Source organism: Netta rufina (assembly GCF_964035555.1).
Source record: "Netta rufina genome assembly, chromosome: 2".
NCBI lineage: Eukaryota > Metazoa > Chordata > Aves > Anseriformes > Anatidae > Netta > Netta rufina.
In genome coordinates, this window is record NC_140124.1 from 30,147,457 (window position 1) to 30,164,452 (window position 16,996).

At 33.0% G+C, this 16,996-nt stretch overlaps 1 protein-coding gene across 4 annotated transcripts in view; it reads right to left on the reverse strand.

Annotated features, from left to right (window-relative positions):
• Positions 1 to 16,996, reverse strand: part of DGKB (diacylglycerol kinase beta) — a gene marked incomplete at both ends in the record, with an annotated part of 326,775 nt that overhangs the window by 135,694 nt on the left and 174,085 nt on the right. For all 4 annotated transcript variants that reach the window (XM_084306831.1, XM_084306829.1, XM_084306830.1 and 1 more), the window contains one exon: positions 6,611 to 6,675. In XM_084306831.1, coding sequence (XP_084162957.1) covers positions 6,611 to 6,675 — 65 coding nt within the window. The remainder of the gene's footprint in view (positions 1 to 6,610; positions 6,676 to 16,996) is intronic.

Consider the following 16,996-nt stretch of genomic DNA (forward strand, 5'->3'; position numbering starts at 1 on the left):
CAAGTGTTTCACAACAATCTATTCCAGTGAACATGCCCAGTGAGCAGATAACCCTTACCACTATATCAGTACAAAACCTGAACCCATTTTAGTCCAGCAGTAGTGAACTTGATAGTTGAGCACCCTAAGAAGGAGATAGTCACTGTTCCACATAGGGTCTAATACAGTCCACTGTTTTCAAAGATGTAGTTTGAAATCACAAGGGATACACAGAACTGCCAGTCCTCTACTTAGAATGTATTTTTTACAGCACACTGCCTCTAGTGTGAACTGAACCTAGTGCTCTCCAATCACACCAGCTTCCCCTACAGCCAATACAGAATAGTCTTAAACAGAGTAAAAGATATAGAATCATAGAATATCCCGAGTTGGAAGGGACCCACAAGGATCATCGAGTCCAACTCCTGGCGCCACAGAATTTTTTACCCAAAAATTTAGACCATATGACTAAGAGCACAGTCCAAATGCTTCTTAAACTCCGACAGGCTTGATGCCATGACTACAGCCCTGGAGATCCTGTTCCAGTGTGTGACAGCCCTCTCAGTGAAGAACCTTTTCGTGATATCCAGCCTGAACCTCCCCAGTTGTAACTAGACACCATTCCCTTGGGTCCTATAGCTGGTCACTAAAGAGAAGAGATCAGTGCCTGCCCCTTCACTCCCCCTCATGAGGAAGCTGTAGACTGTGATGAGGTCTCCCCTCAGCCCGCTCTTTTCCAGGCTGAACAGGCCCAGTGACCTCAGCCGCTCCTTGTATGTCTTCCGCTCTAGGTCCTTCACCGTAGCCCTTCTCTGGACACTCTCCAATAGTTTCACATGCTTTTTAAAGTGTGGTGCCCAAAACTGCACATAGCAGTTGAGATGAGGCTGCACCAGTGCAGAGTAGAGTGGGACAATCCCTTCCCTCAACCAACTAGCATATCAACTAGCATATTCCCATGACTAACTAGCATATCCATAGCATGAAGTCCTTAGTCTACTATTGCTTTCTAGATAAATGACAAAAATGTGAAATTTTGTATCTGAGAAAGGCACAGATACTGGAGATGCACACTGCTGTCAATTTTGCTCTATATGCAACAGACATAGGTAGGCTGAATCAGCATTTTTCTCCAAATGTCCTCTTTTGGGAACTTATTATGGACTAATATATTTTGAATGAAATAAGGATATCTAAGGAAAAGTGAACATTTTAAAAATAATTTAATGTGTTAACCCAAGCTGCAATGTGACAGGCTCACACTGTTGTGAAAACCTAGTCAATACATAATATTGTTGTATATTTTGCAGATATAAACTGTATTAAGTTGATATCTGCATAGTCCTTACACTAAGGATTCAGTAACTCTAGGTAAAGTCAAGAAAATAGCTGCAAGGTAGTATAAAAATAATCCTATTAGTTTTGTCCCAGATTAGGCAACTCAAACATACATGATATATTTCAGGCAGTTTTTCTAAAGATGAGCTACTCTATGGTTGAAGTCTGACAAAAGACATGATGATTCTTCTTTACTTATCTTATGATAAGTAAGACTTTTACTAATCTTCATGATGATTCTTCTTTACTTTTAATTGATTATTTATTTTTCTGCCTATAAGCATTATAAGCAAGAGCTACGCAGAGTAGGCTGTACAGCTACAAACCACATCTGGATAATGTGAAAATATTTCAGACTTGGTCATATGTTTTTTGTTGTTGTTGTTGTTGTGGTTGTTTTTTTTGCCTAGAGTTGCTTCTTCTTATGACTACTATTGCAGCAATACTGCCTGAGTTCAGAGGTGTTGCTCCCTGGAGTCTTATTCTTTTATTAAAAGAAACCTGTCGGTTCAATGGGACAGGTAACAGATGTCTGCAATCTGGTCTCTGCATGGGGCCCATGCCTTCTTTTTAAGCGTTTTCAGCTCTGTCACAACAAGGAAGGGAGGAGAGGTTGAAGGAAACAGGAAACGATGAAATGTCTGTAATTCAAGTTAGAAACTGTGTACTGATTATTAGTTTATTCACTTTAAATATGTACTTGTGGTTCAACCATAAAGCGTAAACCATTTTTTTCAGCATAAGTGATATGCTGAATAATAAGTGATAAGGAGTAATAATGAAAATATCTAAAGAGTTTTGTTCTATTCAAATTGAAACATTTTGACACCTCAATTCAAAGCTAAAATAAGCCAATCTTAAAACAAAGGCTAAATATATCTGAGAATGTAGCAATTCGTACACCCCATGACAAACTGTTTTGCTTTTAATCTGACATTGCTGTATGCAAAAATAAGCAGAAAGTTTTAAACTTTTTTTTTATTATTAATTTAAATCTGTAGGTTTCAGTCACCAACCTGGAATTACTACTTGCTTTCAACAGCACAGGATCTGGGGAATCTCCAATATTTTAGTAGAATAACTGTATTCTAGTTTCTCTGCTGCCAGGTTGGATTAAAAATCTTTTCAGATACAGCACATGAAAGGATTTATTTATTTATTTACCTATTTATTTTTTTATTTTGATGTCAGGCAAGATGCTTTACTATGATGACTACAAAGTATAGTTCAGTGCTTCAGCTGAGGCACATGGGATAACATGCTAAAGATTCATTTACCTTCCATTTCCGCCATCTTTTCTTTCAGTGGCCATTCCAGATTAAATAAAAGCATAAGTAAACAAGTTGAAAGGGTATCTCAGAAGTACGTGGTCAAGAACATGATACGAATTGAGTTACAAGGAATAGGAACCTTTTCTGTATACTGATTTCCTCTACATAAGAGAGGAAAATTGACTGATGTTTGAAAATCTCAAAGATGATATACTTAAAACTGTAAATGTAATTTATAAATCCTACTTTAGTTTACCAAGACTAAGAAATATCTTGTATACTATTGGGTGCCAGAGAGTCAAATTAACATTCCTAATTTAACTGAACATTATTTTAGAATAGTTAATATCAACTTGAATTATTTTTTTAGTTGTTGAATGTTTTCTTTGTTTCCATGTGTATATTCTGGTCACATAACTAATACATCTGTTATTCCCAGCATCAAGTCTATGATGTTTACACAGATCTCCCTGCAGGGCATTTTAGCCTAACTGAATCGTTATTTCAACAGTATGTCCTAGTTTAATGATACTGTTACTTGAAATGCTGTCTTTTGCAAGTTTTCTTCCCCCTGGGGTTAACACAGCCCTTCCACACTGAAAGTAGGAAGTCTGACCCTGTTCTTAAGTAGGAGATGATGGGAAGCAAACCCTGCTGTCTTGCACACAGGGTTCTCTGCACTTCAGACCTATGGAGTAGGTACCATGACAGCTGAGATTCTGTTTTTTAAAACCTTAATGCAATGCCAGTGCTGGCTTCTAATGTGTGTGCTGACGATCATAAGATATGGTTACTTAAAAAGACATATGAGGATTCATTCTTTTGACAGAAGTGGGAATGCTGTTGTGTTTTCACTTCCCTTCTATTTGACCATCACCAAAAGAAATATTTTTCTCCCACAGATCCATTTTTACAAACAAGTAATGAATATTTTACAATCATTATAAGATATTTATGCTGAGCCCTATTTGTAAAATCATAGAAAGCCATTCTATATATTACAGCTTACAAGTATTTTTAAATAACTAAGACATTAGTTACTAAGACTGATTAACTTAAGATTCTGAACAGAGGAGATGCATTTGACAAAGGGACTTGACTTCAACTTAATAACAATCTGAAACATACAGGTGCTTCATTGAAAAGAAAGGACACAAGGTAGCTGCTAAGTCATTTGAAGACTTAAGAAAGAACAGGTTTTTAATTCAAGTGTGTTTACATGTTCTTAACTTAATTAGAGATTTTTCAAAGACCTAAATGTCTAAACATCTCTAGGCAGCTTAGAAATTCACTTTTTATTTAATTTCTTTCCCTTTTTAATAAGTCAGTACTAAGTCTTTGTACTATATACCTAAAAACTAAAACTTATGAACACCGCAGTTTCAAAATGTGTCAGAGTTCATAATAATTAGTCACCTACTTCCAAAGTATTCTACAATGTTAGTAAGTAGTGATTAAAAAGTCCTTATAAGCCTTGTGGTATGTTCTCTTTTTCATTTTGAGAAGGTAAACAAGTGCAGAAGGATTCTGCTTTCATACACAAGTACAGTGTATCAAGAGTTTCCATACTGGTATTATCTATTTATATATGAAACATGGCATCAGCATGTCAAGAAATGTTCACAGGAATATAAGGATCATCATTACCAGTATTTAAGGCTTTTTATTTATTTATGTGTTTATTTATTTATTTATTATTTAAGATTCTCCAACCCCAAACTTAACCTACGTAACATCACTGAAATAAATACACTACCTTTGGGTTTCAAAAGACCCCTGCATATAGCATAAACTCACAGTTTCTTTTCAGTGAGAAAGCATTTTATATATTAATTTTCAAAGTAGAACCTTAGGGCAAGGACCTGCTTTACAAAACTGAATGATAGCTGTGGGAGTGCAAAACTTTGGAAAATCAGGCAAGAAAAAAATAACGAAGGTACAAAAGAATTAATTTTAAAAGTCATGAGAGAGATTCACAAGTGACAATGCAGGATTTCCAAATAAGTGCTATTAACCATGGAGTGCACTATGAATCTGACCTGAGATGCATTTGCTGATCCTAAATCATTTAGATCACACAGAAAATTCCACACTGGTGAAAAAAAAAAAAAAAAGTGGTAAAAAAATAAAAATTAAAAAAAAATAAATTCTTGTGGTTTCACAGACATCTAAATAAGAGTTTTATTTTCACACACTGCAGGAAAATGCTGCTACAGCATATTATGGAGCATTGCCACATGCTAATAACAAACTATTTGGAACAAACTATTTGTGAACTAACGTCTTTTGGAAAATTCTGTTCAACAAAAATAGAAATCCACATTTTTTTCTTACTACACAAAAGAAGTAACTTTAAAAAAAAAAAAAAAAGCAGTGTCTATTACAATACTTTGTTCAAGTCTTTACATTCTTTTTTAGAAATGCATTATCATTCTAAATAGTCTTGCAACACCCAGAGAATCCTTCCTTTTTTTCAAGTTCTTTCAATACCAAAGTACACACAGACTGGAACTATATATTTTTGCAATTAATTTCTTTAAGATAATGTTAGAAACCTCAGGTTTCTTAAAATATAGATGAATTTCAAGGTGAGCCTGCTAGCAGATGTTATTAATGGCATATGATTTATTGTGACATGAAATCTGATCTGAAACTCATGTTATTAGCCGAGCTTTTTATAAATTATAATTGCCAACTGCTGAAAATATGCAGAAAGACCACTGATAAACTAGCTTCATTTTCAGGGCCTAGAATATCTGCATTTGCTAAATGTCCAATATCTTTCTGAATGAGTATGATACATTTGGATGTGCAGGCTTAAGTTCAGATCTTTTCACAGTATAATTCTTTCAGAATGAGAAGAATCGAAGGTAGAAAGTGGTCATATAACGTAAATGTTTAGTGTGGAACTTAAAGAGAAATATATAGTTTGGTTTTCATATGTCATTGCATATATGCTAAACAGATTGAGTATTTTAGCAAAAGAGCCCCCATCTTGGACTGTTAAGTGTAAAATTTATACTTGCAACATGAAAACTGTAAGTTAAATAATATTCAAACATGTTCAAGCATTACTCTCTACAGTCATAATGAGGCTGCATAAACAGCATATTTTATCATCCTAAGGTCTATGAAGGTTGGCATCTAAACAAGATCTTCCAGTTGACCCTGACAGAGAACCAAAGAAAGTCTGTAGATATGACAAAACATTTGTTTCAATAATTATTTATTCATATTCATTTTATCTTCCAAAATAACTTCACATCTTACTTTCCTCTCCTCATGTGCCTTTACATGTCAATTAAAGTTTCTGAAATGTTGCTTTTATCCATCACAACTGATTGCTAAATTACCTAAATAGAAAAACATAAGCATAGCATTGTGAATATTATCTACTCAACAAACTAGATATTGAAAGGAGGTGAATTTACAGTACATTTTGTAATACACTTTTAATTTCCAGAAAAGCTCTGAGATAACATTCCAAATTCAAAAAGCAACACAAGGAACAGATGCAAAGTCTCATTCCTGACTTTTTTACATATCCAAAGCTATTTAATGATAAAAGCATTTATGTGTAAAGTGGCATTCACTTGACCTTACTAAGAGTATATATGGAAGAGCCCCCTGTCAATGTACCAGTGTGCGTGTGGGAATGAAACATAAGGATCACCATCTGCAGCTGTCTAATAAGTGTTCTTCAGTGCCTAATGGCAAAGTGTCAATTCATGGATCCTCAGTTACCACAATGCATCATCTTGTCCATGCTAGTCTTACAAGTCAAACATTTTGCATGTGAGAACAGTTTATTTATAATGCTATTCATTTCAGTTGAAATACCAGATATGAAACAGTTATGATACAAGCAGTCTGGGAGCATATACTTAATATAAAATGCACTGATTTCCTCTCTTTTATAAGAATCAATATTTTAAAGGCTGTGCAAAATTTAACCCCTTACAGAACATACTATAACGAAATGGAAATAATCTTTTCATATGCAAGCATTTTGAGTTTCTTACCTACTGTTGAACTTCTCTGGATGTTTTTCTCTCATTATATGGAATCTGTGGGCAATTGAAGCATCCTAGCAGGAAAAAAGAAAACCATAAATCTACCATAACAGGAAAATCACAAAACTGTAAACAAGGCATATTGTTTTAAGGTGTTTTATTAACTACTCTTTTCAACAAGAGCAATACTCTGATCACTTAGAAAGTTTACAGGCACACTGTTCCAAGACTGAGATCTATCTGAATGTAATTAATTTATTACACTTGTTACAGTCTCCATTATTCCTTTTTAGAAATCAGACATATTACATTTACTGAAAGAAGCTTCAACTTCTTTATAGCAAACATCATCCACATCCAAAGAAGGTTTACAATAGCACCATTAACACAGTTCTTTTTCTTTTTGTTGTTGTTTTAATATTAAAGTATATGAAATCTCTTGCTTTAGAAAAGCTAAGTGACAGACTTAACTGAGTTATTATGCACATACAGCTTGATATTTGTGTAAGACCGAATCAATAGCTTTCTATAGAATTTGGTAGAAAAATGAAAATAAATGCTAAAATATCTTTGAATCTAAAATATCTTTGAATGCTAAAATATCTATATAAAGATATTTAAAAATAAATATCTTTGTTCTATATCAGGGTGGAAATGATCTGGGGGGAAATGGTTGTTAATATAATAAAAGAGACTTTTAAATTAAGTACATATTATTAAAGTGTTTTGAAAAAATAATAAATGATGCTAATAATAGAATCAAATGTGTATTTGAAATTAAATACCAAAATGAAAGATGTGTGTAACATTTTAAAGAAAATCAAATCATTGTAATGGTGGAAGTTGCTGAAAATAAAGTATTTTGAACTGCTCTGCTAGAATCAGTTTTCACAGCATTTATATTGCAAGTATGAAAGTAATTTTTTTCTCAGGTATGAAAATAATTTTTTCCTCATTCTAGATAATGTCATATTTATTTCAATTAAAAATTCATTAAAAAAAGATATGAGCTGGGAATTAAGAAAGTACAAATTTTGTTTTCATCTTCTAATGTATGTATTAAATGAGGTGTGAGAGTATGAAATCTACCAACTCTAGTCTTGCAGGAGATAGTAAACATTGGATCATGTTTTCATAATTATGTCTTAAAATGCTGCATATATAAGAATATACATATGCAAACTGTTAGTTTAGTTAGTAAGAATTTTAAATGAATTCTAGTTTCCATGTAAATAGTTTGACAGAAACTACAAATACAATATCACTATATCACTATAATCAGCAATAAGAAACAACTTAAAATATTATAGAAATATAAAAATTAAGAATTGAGAGAAGTACCAAATTCAGTATGAAGTCTATTTCTAGCAATATTTTAAATGATTTTCAAACTATCAAAATTAACAAATTAAAATTGGGGGGAAAAGGAAAATGAAATACTTTACTTAAATTTTATCTTGTTGCTGATTCTGAACATGATTAAGATATTTTGTTTAAAATCATTTTTATTTAAACACATCAACTTTAATATAATTAATATAAATTATATTATATATTAAAGCAAGCAAGTATTTAGTGCAGGTATACAGGCACCACTAACATCAAACATGGCTACAACACCATGACTAAAATAGCTCCTTATTTACTAGAATCTTAAACAGGGTACCTTTCAGAGAACAAACTAATCCAGCCTCTGGGTTTGGTTTATTAAATCACAGGTACTTTAGAAAATAAATGCATGAACTATGTCCAAAAAAAGTATTCAGATAAATTGATAACATCTATATATTTTTTTAAGATTATGAGTAAAAGGCAGTAAGTGATTACATTTGTGATTACTACCTATGTAAGGATGTAGAGTGTAGAATGTTTTTAGCAACATGACTTGTGATCAGTGACAAAATAAAATCTACTAGTGGCATCATTAGATGTACTGACTCAATTGAAAAACTCACTTTATTCATGATCTAATTACACAGTTTCTAAAAATGAATACAATTTGTTGGTTTATGAAGATTAAATTTATTTTTCTATCATCTTTGACAATGGAATTTTTATTTGACACTTTACTGTCCCACAAGGACATGAGAGGAAAAAGCTCTAGGGACTGAACTAGTGTTAGTCATAAAATGCACAGTAGTTCTGTCCTGTCATCCAAACTGTTATCAGAAACTTGTCAAACTACACTTATAATTATTTTAAATTTATTTTCATGTGCAATGCAATTTTACAAGGTAAATATCCACAAATATCCAGGTGATCCCACTGTTCTTGAAGATGGATAAAATATAGCTGACAGTAAACCCTGAGACGTCACTCTGCTAAACAAAGCCTGCCAACTGAACTAAAATAACTCTGTTGACTCTAGGGAAAAAAAAAAAAAAAAAAAAAAAAAAAAAAAAAAAAAAAAAAAAAAAAAAAAAAAAACCACACACCTTATTATTCATACGTTATCCCACATTAGATATGCCAACATTAGAAAAGTACATTTGTTATCCAGTTCTATATGAAAAAAAATAAATAAAAGAAATACTGTTGTGGTTAACTGTTAATTTTCTCTACATTGAAACAAAAGAAAAAGACTCAAGACAAAATGAATAAAGGAGTAGTAGCATATTTGACAGAAACTAGGAAACACTAATCAAGGACTAACTGTCTAATGAATGAAATGAAAAGGCTAATGTGCTTACTCATGCATAACAAATGCAAGGCACAAACAAGCTAGGGATCAATGCCCACTGCAGATGGCAAACAGGCAGTTGTTTCTATGCAAGGTTGATTTGATTGAATTTTTTCCCCTGCCTGAACATTTTCTGACTCCAAAATAGATCAACTAACTTAATGAGCTGAGAGAAAAAAAAAAAAAAAAAAAGTGATACACTGATACACATAGCTAATTTTGATGTACCCAACATGAGATGGACACATGTCAGAACAATTTACAGAAACTGCTGAAAGGCTATGGCTTTGTTAATGGAGACCGTTAAAACAGACTAGTTACTATACACAGATAAATTCTAGATAAGCCCCACAGATAAATTGGGATGCTGCTAAGGCTTTCAGGTAGATAATACTACCTGATGGCTCTTTTAAACCCTTGAATGCACAGCCCTTAAATTCCCTAGACAAGGACTTCATCTCAACTACAACTCCATGCTGTAGAATAATCTGAAACCAGTCCATGCTGGTTGCTCGTTAACAACATCATCCTTTGTTTCAGAGAGGAGAATAAAAAAAGAAAAAAAAATGCCTTTTTTTTTTTTTTTCAAATATCTGTAATCTTTTATTTGTTAAGATAGTAACATATAAACTAGTATAAATAAAGAACAACTATAACAATTAAAAGAGCAGGAATTTGAGAGTGGGTAGAATGCAAATTCTGTCTTCTTAGAGCTGCAGGGATTACCAGATACTGTCCCTGAATCCTAAGGAACAACTATTATGAGTTTTGCATTTCTGGGTGAAGAGAGCAGAGGGTCCTTCATAGATCATGCTACATTTGAAACAGGATTCATTTTAGTAGACTTCAGTCATTTCAAAAAGAGGCATCTAGCCTACGGTACTCGGAGCATAAAACTGTTGTTGAACCAATGAAAAAATTATTTTTGTGTCATGAGCAATACTGAAATCACCTAACTATACTGAAAAACAAAGCAATATCTACATTTATGGTAAGATGAATATTGTTTATATATTGTCATCTTAATAATGCTAGCATTTCCTGGTACCTGATATTGTGGACGGCCAGTCAAATTTGAGACTTGATTTTTGTATTTGATAATAAAATTGATGTAAAAGTGAAAACACAGGAGTCAGTAAAGCAAACTCAAATGCTTCATGCATACCTAGCAAGGTAACAAGTGAAGGGTTTTTTAGCCAGATCACTTGACAACCAGATATTAGTCTATAATTAATATAATCTGAGAGCATTATATTATTATTTTTTCTTAATAAATCATTCTTTATGATTTATGAAATAAATCTTCTGGAATACTTTTTTCCAGAAGCACTACACCTGAATATATATTTTCTATTTTTAAATAGTAACACACTATAAGTGCACAGAAGCTTAACTAAAATTCTCAGGAGCTTTAATGTTAATAATAATCTGAGAAAATGCAGTGCTGCCAGGCCAGTTGTGAGGTTAAAGGAGGAAGATCTTATGCAACCACTGTAATATGAAAGTAACATTTTTTATTACATCCATACATAAAGGTCATCTTATACCTAAAGCATTGTAATACTTTGTATGAAACATCCAAGATGGAGATATCTTTCAGGAACACTTTGAACACATCTGAAAAAAAAAGAAAAACACAGCACCTTGTTCTCTTTTGTATGTCTCTCTTTACTTTAGAGAGCTTCAATTCACTGCTGCAGTATTTTGAAAGCAGAGATGAAGAAATGTGCAAATATTGAGGAACACGAGATGCAGTTTATCCTGATTTAAATTCTACCATTTTTGTGGTAACAAACTTAAAAACCTATTCTTAAAAAAAATATTTTTGCATCCCATAAAGATTAGTTCTAGACATATATGTGGTGAACATGCAAACACATACACATACAAACACCCCTAATTTAAACCTGCTCAGAATCTGAAGTAGCTGGACTATCCTTTTATCTCACTCAGGTTTGTTTAAAATCCTGACAGTGAAGGTAAGATAGAGAACAGACAGAGCATATCTGAATCTACTCCTAGGAAATGGAAAAAATATTTTAATTGAACTAGGACATTTCTCAAAGTGACCTGCCAAGAAGAAAAGAAGCTTAAGTTGCTACACCTCTTTAATACCTTATGATTGACTTACACACATATATATTCATCTTTTTAATGGGTATTAGCATTACCGGAAAGCAATCTGAAGCAGTCTTTTCAGAGGAGTAACCTTATACATTGTGAATAACCTTATAGAAAGATTAATGCATTTAATATATGTCTATCTATAAACTTGCTGTGATTAAAATTCCCATTAAATAATAATTTTTATGCTGGTGAACAAACAAATGACCAATGTGCACCTTCTCTGGATATAAATGGTCTGATTATTTTTTCCTAAGATTCCTCTTTAATTAAGGCTTAATGGATCCAGAAGACTAGGAAGCTTAAGGGATAACTCAGTAACCTGTAATCTTTGGATCAGAATTCAAATCTAACCTGAACAAGCAGTTAGCTCACATCACTTATTAATGTGGAGTAGTATAGATGAACAAAAAAAATATTACTGCAAACAAATTAGAACAGTTTGCTATAGTGACTTAAGGAGAAAAATTATTTTCTACATAAATGTCATTATGTTTATGTATTCCACTTGCTGCACATGCATACAAAGCAACAACAAAAAACGCCACCAAAACACAAAAAAATATTCTTTGTTTTTAATATTACCCACCTCATAATAATCACCTGTCTCATGATGAGCAAATAATATGGCTAGTACTGAAACATTAAAATGATCCAAGTCTAGAAAAAGGTACTCAAGAAGCTTCAGGTCCTGCTTTATTTGAATCAAGCTGTCATCATTTTATGTTTGATTCCCAGATATTTTTGCTTAAATTATACACATTAACCTGAAAGACTAAGTAAGAGGTCTTCTAAAATAAATAAATAAATAAATAAAATTACACCAATACATTAGTTTTTGGTGAAAATTCTGATTTTCTAGTGATATTCTGAGCCTATATCTCTAAGGAAGGTGATAGCTTGAGAAGATGATAGCAAGAAGAGCTTTCAAGCTTTTTTTTGATATAGCCAACTAAAATATAATGATAATCCACTATCTTAAGAAAAATCTGAGAAAAAAAAATCTGAGAAACTTGTGTTCCTGGTTTTCCAAGAAAAAACATAGAAACTGTCAAGCTAATGCTATTCATTTTGCCAGTGATATTCTTGACAGCCAGCCCTCTGATGGTCATATTTAAATAGATTTCAGCTGTACATATATTACTAAGTCAAGTGACAGTTCACAGTTGAAATACTCATTTAAATAGAATCATAGAATCAAATATCTCTAAAACCAGGATGAAACATGAGTATCCACAGTCTTTATAAAGGATGGGCAAAGGACCCAAGGATGGTATATCTTGAAGTTTTAATTAAATATTTATAGCAGGCCCTCACATGTAAGCATATGCTCTTTCTTTTGAAGTCTGATATGTTTCTGGTACTATACATACATAAATTCATACTAGAAATGTTTTGTATAAGCAAGCTGGAATCCATTTTGCAGGAAAGGATGTTTGAGGGGAAAAAAAAAAAAAAGTTCTGCTTATGCTTATTTAACTACGTAACACACAACTAGTGGGCATGTACACAGATTGTCTCATCAGAATTTACTTCAGTAAACTGTCAGTTAACTCAGGGTGACCCGGTGTCCCAGCTGTGCAGAGGCCAGTCCGGGGCCTAGTCCTACAAAATAAGCCTTTGTACCAGTATCTAAAGGACTCTGAACAGCTATTTGCTTTTTAGAAACTTATACTAAATTTCTATGTATCCATCTTTTAAGTCACCATCCAAATTCTAGGACCATCAAAGCAAATTCTAGGACCATCAAAGCAAATTCTAGGACCATCAAAGGAGACTCAGAGATAAGACAGATAAGATGACAGAAAGGACTAGATGACTAAAATAAAGTGTGCCCTAAGACTCAATGATGCCAAGGGCATGCACACTGTAACATGAGCTCTGCTGAGGATGTTGCACATCTTCTTTGTATATGGTCACACTAAATTTGCTGTAACTAGAGAAGGGTTCTTCTAGATCCATGCAGAGTGTTTATGTGGTCACTAAAAAGAGAAGAAAAGTGATCATATGGCAATTAGCCAACATAGAGGGTATATTAAATATTTTGTATATTAAAAAGATCTCTGTGGTAAAGCTTTGGTACTATTTCTGATAACTGCTGATGGAAATCTATGTTGAAATTGTCTCAAATTATTCTGCACAATGAGTTTGTGCACAAAACAATCAAGGTCACAGCTCAGATTGAAAGTCAATATAATCAATACAACGCAATGAAAGTGGATGTTACTGTAGCTGTCCTCCAGAAACACAAAGTAATGGCTTACAGATATATTCAGTAAAAAGCAAGGGAACAGAGTTCATATTTAGAGACCGTCTAGCTTGAAAGAAATGCCTAGACTTTCAAGTCCAGCACATTAGCAATTCTGAGGAAAGTGAGTAGTTCTCCCACAAAATCCATTAATAAGCAACTTTTTGTGAAATACTAATTATTGCCATCACACTAAAAATAAATATAGAGAAAAAGACATAGTTGGGATAAGGAATAATTGTTTGTACACTGCCTTGAAAAGTTAAACTCAAGTTAAACTCAAATTGGTTTTCAAACATTGTCTTAATTAAAAAAAATAATAAAATCCTTTGGGACATTTTCATCTTGAGTTTAAATTAAGTTGGCATTAGACTAGTATTCTTTAGAGGCTAAATTTAGGCCCTTGAATTAATTGCCTAAACTGGCAGGATGAACTCTCTATCCTCCAGTATGATCAATGGGAAGAAAAAAGCTCTTTGGGAAGGTTCTTCCAAAAGGGATGTTGACAAGTTTCCACTCTGAATTATCATTTAGAAAACTTTTGGTATTACCTATACAAGAAGCTTAGCACTTCCAGCTTCTTAATGTATGAAGATTTGCCTTCAGAAGTGCAACTGTTTGTGCAGTCCTCTGAAATCTTCAATGGGGTCCAAGCCAAATCTTGTATCACTACCCATTATATATGCTTATTTACTTGATAGCAATCAAACAATAAATGTTCACCTGACATCTCCTTAGCAACTTCTCATAACTTGTTAGTCAAAGCCTTGGCAACAGAGCCTTATAATTTTAATACATATTTATATTATTCATTTGTTTCCATAGCAGATATTTAATTTTGTAAGAAGTATGCAGACCACTGAAACACTTCTCATTGATTTACACTCTGAAAGAATATTTTTCTCTTAATTGAAAAAGGTCACTGTTTTCCTCATTCATTATGTTTTCAATTTGAATTTTTTTTTTGCATAATAATATTATTTATTATCTCCCCATCAGACAAACAAATATTAGTTTATACAAACAACAACAACAACATACCCATAAATTAGGGATAGTTGTTAGATTATTTAGCTATAGATGTTCTCTGTAATGATACACAACAAAGTTTCAAGACCCCTTCTGCCATGTCTTTTGTATTACTTCTTATTTGCTCTTTCTTATAGGCTTAAAAGAAACTTCCTGCTCTTCTGCTTATTTTCTGCATCTGTTCTTGTACTGTGTTCTTGTTCTGTGTACCAGAATACTCTGAATCTTTCTACTGTATTTTCTTGTTATCATCTTCATCTGTGTTATCCCCAACTAAGGAGACCTACAGCTGTCAGACAAAGGTTTTATCCCCTGCCTAATAACTCTGAATTTCATTTTAAAGTGTTTTTCAGTTCCGTCAAGCATCTTGGAAGGTTTCCCTGCCCATGGCAGGAAGGTAGCTATTAGATGATGTTTAAGGTCCTTTCCAACCCACACTATTCTTTGACACTGTGATTCTTTGCTTACTAACAGCAACTTTCCCTTGAACTTCTCCCAGAATCATTCAGAACCCTTCTCTCTGACATAATTTTCCAATGTGTCAGTACACATTTCTTCTATTCCACCTCCCATTTTTTCCCTGAACTGATAAATTCACCACCTTTAGCAAAATGAGAGCCCCTGCCAATACCATTGGCCTGCATATTCCAAATGGGTATCACCAGTGATGAAGAAGTCTGTGGATGAAGATATTCATGACTGTGAAGATATTCATTCATTGTACTCAGTGTAATTGTCATGTCTAAGAAAACACCTTCTAAGTTACTTTCCACCATTTCCAAATCTACACGGGTCATAAAACAGTTAGATGTGAGACATGCTTACCAAAAGTGTTCTAACCTAGTGGCATTTGTGTTTATTTGACATATCCGTATTTTTTTTTATTCTATTCTTTTTAGGCATTTAAGCATGTTAAATACATAGCATTTGAGGACTTCCAAGTTATGAAGAAATATCAGAACAGTTTCATGGAAGTCCTTACACATGGCTTGGTTCTTTCTAGAACTTACATTAGCTTACAGCTAATGCAAAAGAGGCAGATTGCCTTGTAGCAGAGTGAGGTCATAGGGAAAATGGTGGAACTGGGTTTGTATCAAACTGAGACAAGCCTATTTAACAGTTTGAAAATACTGGGACAACTGAGAAGCATCCAAGAATTATGAGTTAGATTAATGTGAGGTGAATCTAAGCTGGTGAATGCCAAGCCTACCCCCACCAGAGTAGTTTCTATTAGTATCTAAAAGGGCACTGCACAAATAAAATGAAATCAAACTGTTCATTAAGATATTAGACCCTAACAAATGGATGCCATCATCTCCATCTCATACTGGTTTTACTGCTACTGATACCAAAACTTGTAACTTTAAAGGTGAATGTCTTCATACACAGCACAAGTGGCCGGACTCTTCTGGAATGCAAAACCCAATAATCATGTACTGCATGGCAATGATCAATAGTTCCACATAAAACAGGGATAATATTCTCTGTCAACCCAAAAACATAACCAGTTCATATGAATAGTGTTTGATATCAACTCTTCCTAAGTTAAATAAAGTCTAAACTCTACAGTAATGCCTACCTGAATTACAAATTAGATTTAAAAAATTGAACTAGATGTCATCTTATTGAGCATTTAGCAGCTGAAAAGATATTCAGTATGAATAACAAGATCCTGTATACCAAAAATCTACAGCTTATAAATTAAATGCTTTTTTGGACCTTAGTATCTGGATATATGACAAAGTGTTAATACATGCCAAAATATGAACAAGTGTTTATGGTAGGTGTAGTCAAATTTTACAAAATTGATTCAAATATATTTTCCTCTTAAAACAGATCAACCTTTATGTCTGGTTTGAATAAATAATTTAGGTATATAAAACTTTTTGCTTTTACAGAGACGATCTACCCAGCATATGGCACACAGAGGTTATGCAATATCTATTTTTCTTATTAAAAGTAACTAAAAAAAAGTCATTAAAGTCCTTGAGGTTAAATATGTGAATTTATTCCACAGAGAGGTTCTATTATGTGGTATAAAGAGAAGGTTATTATGGAAGTACTTACAGACAACAACAACAAAAACAGACTTTATTGTATCCAACTCACTAAAAATTAAGAACTTTAAACTTATGCTAACAAAATAGCATACAGTTAAAATTGGCTTCAGCTGAAAAAAATAATAAAAAAAAAAAAAAAACAAAACTAGTAACTGCAGTAACTACCAAGTCTATATTGCACTTTAGCCTTGTGCAATATTACCTCACTATTGATCAATCTAATGTTAAAATAAAAATGTTTATTGATGTGGTTA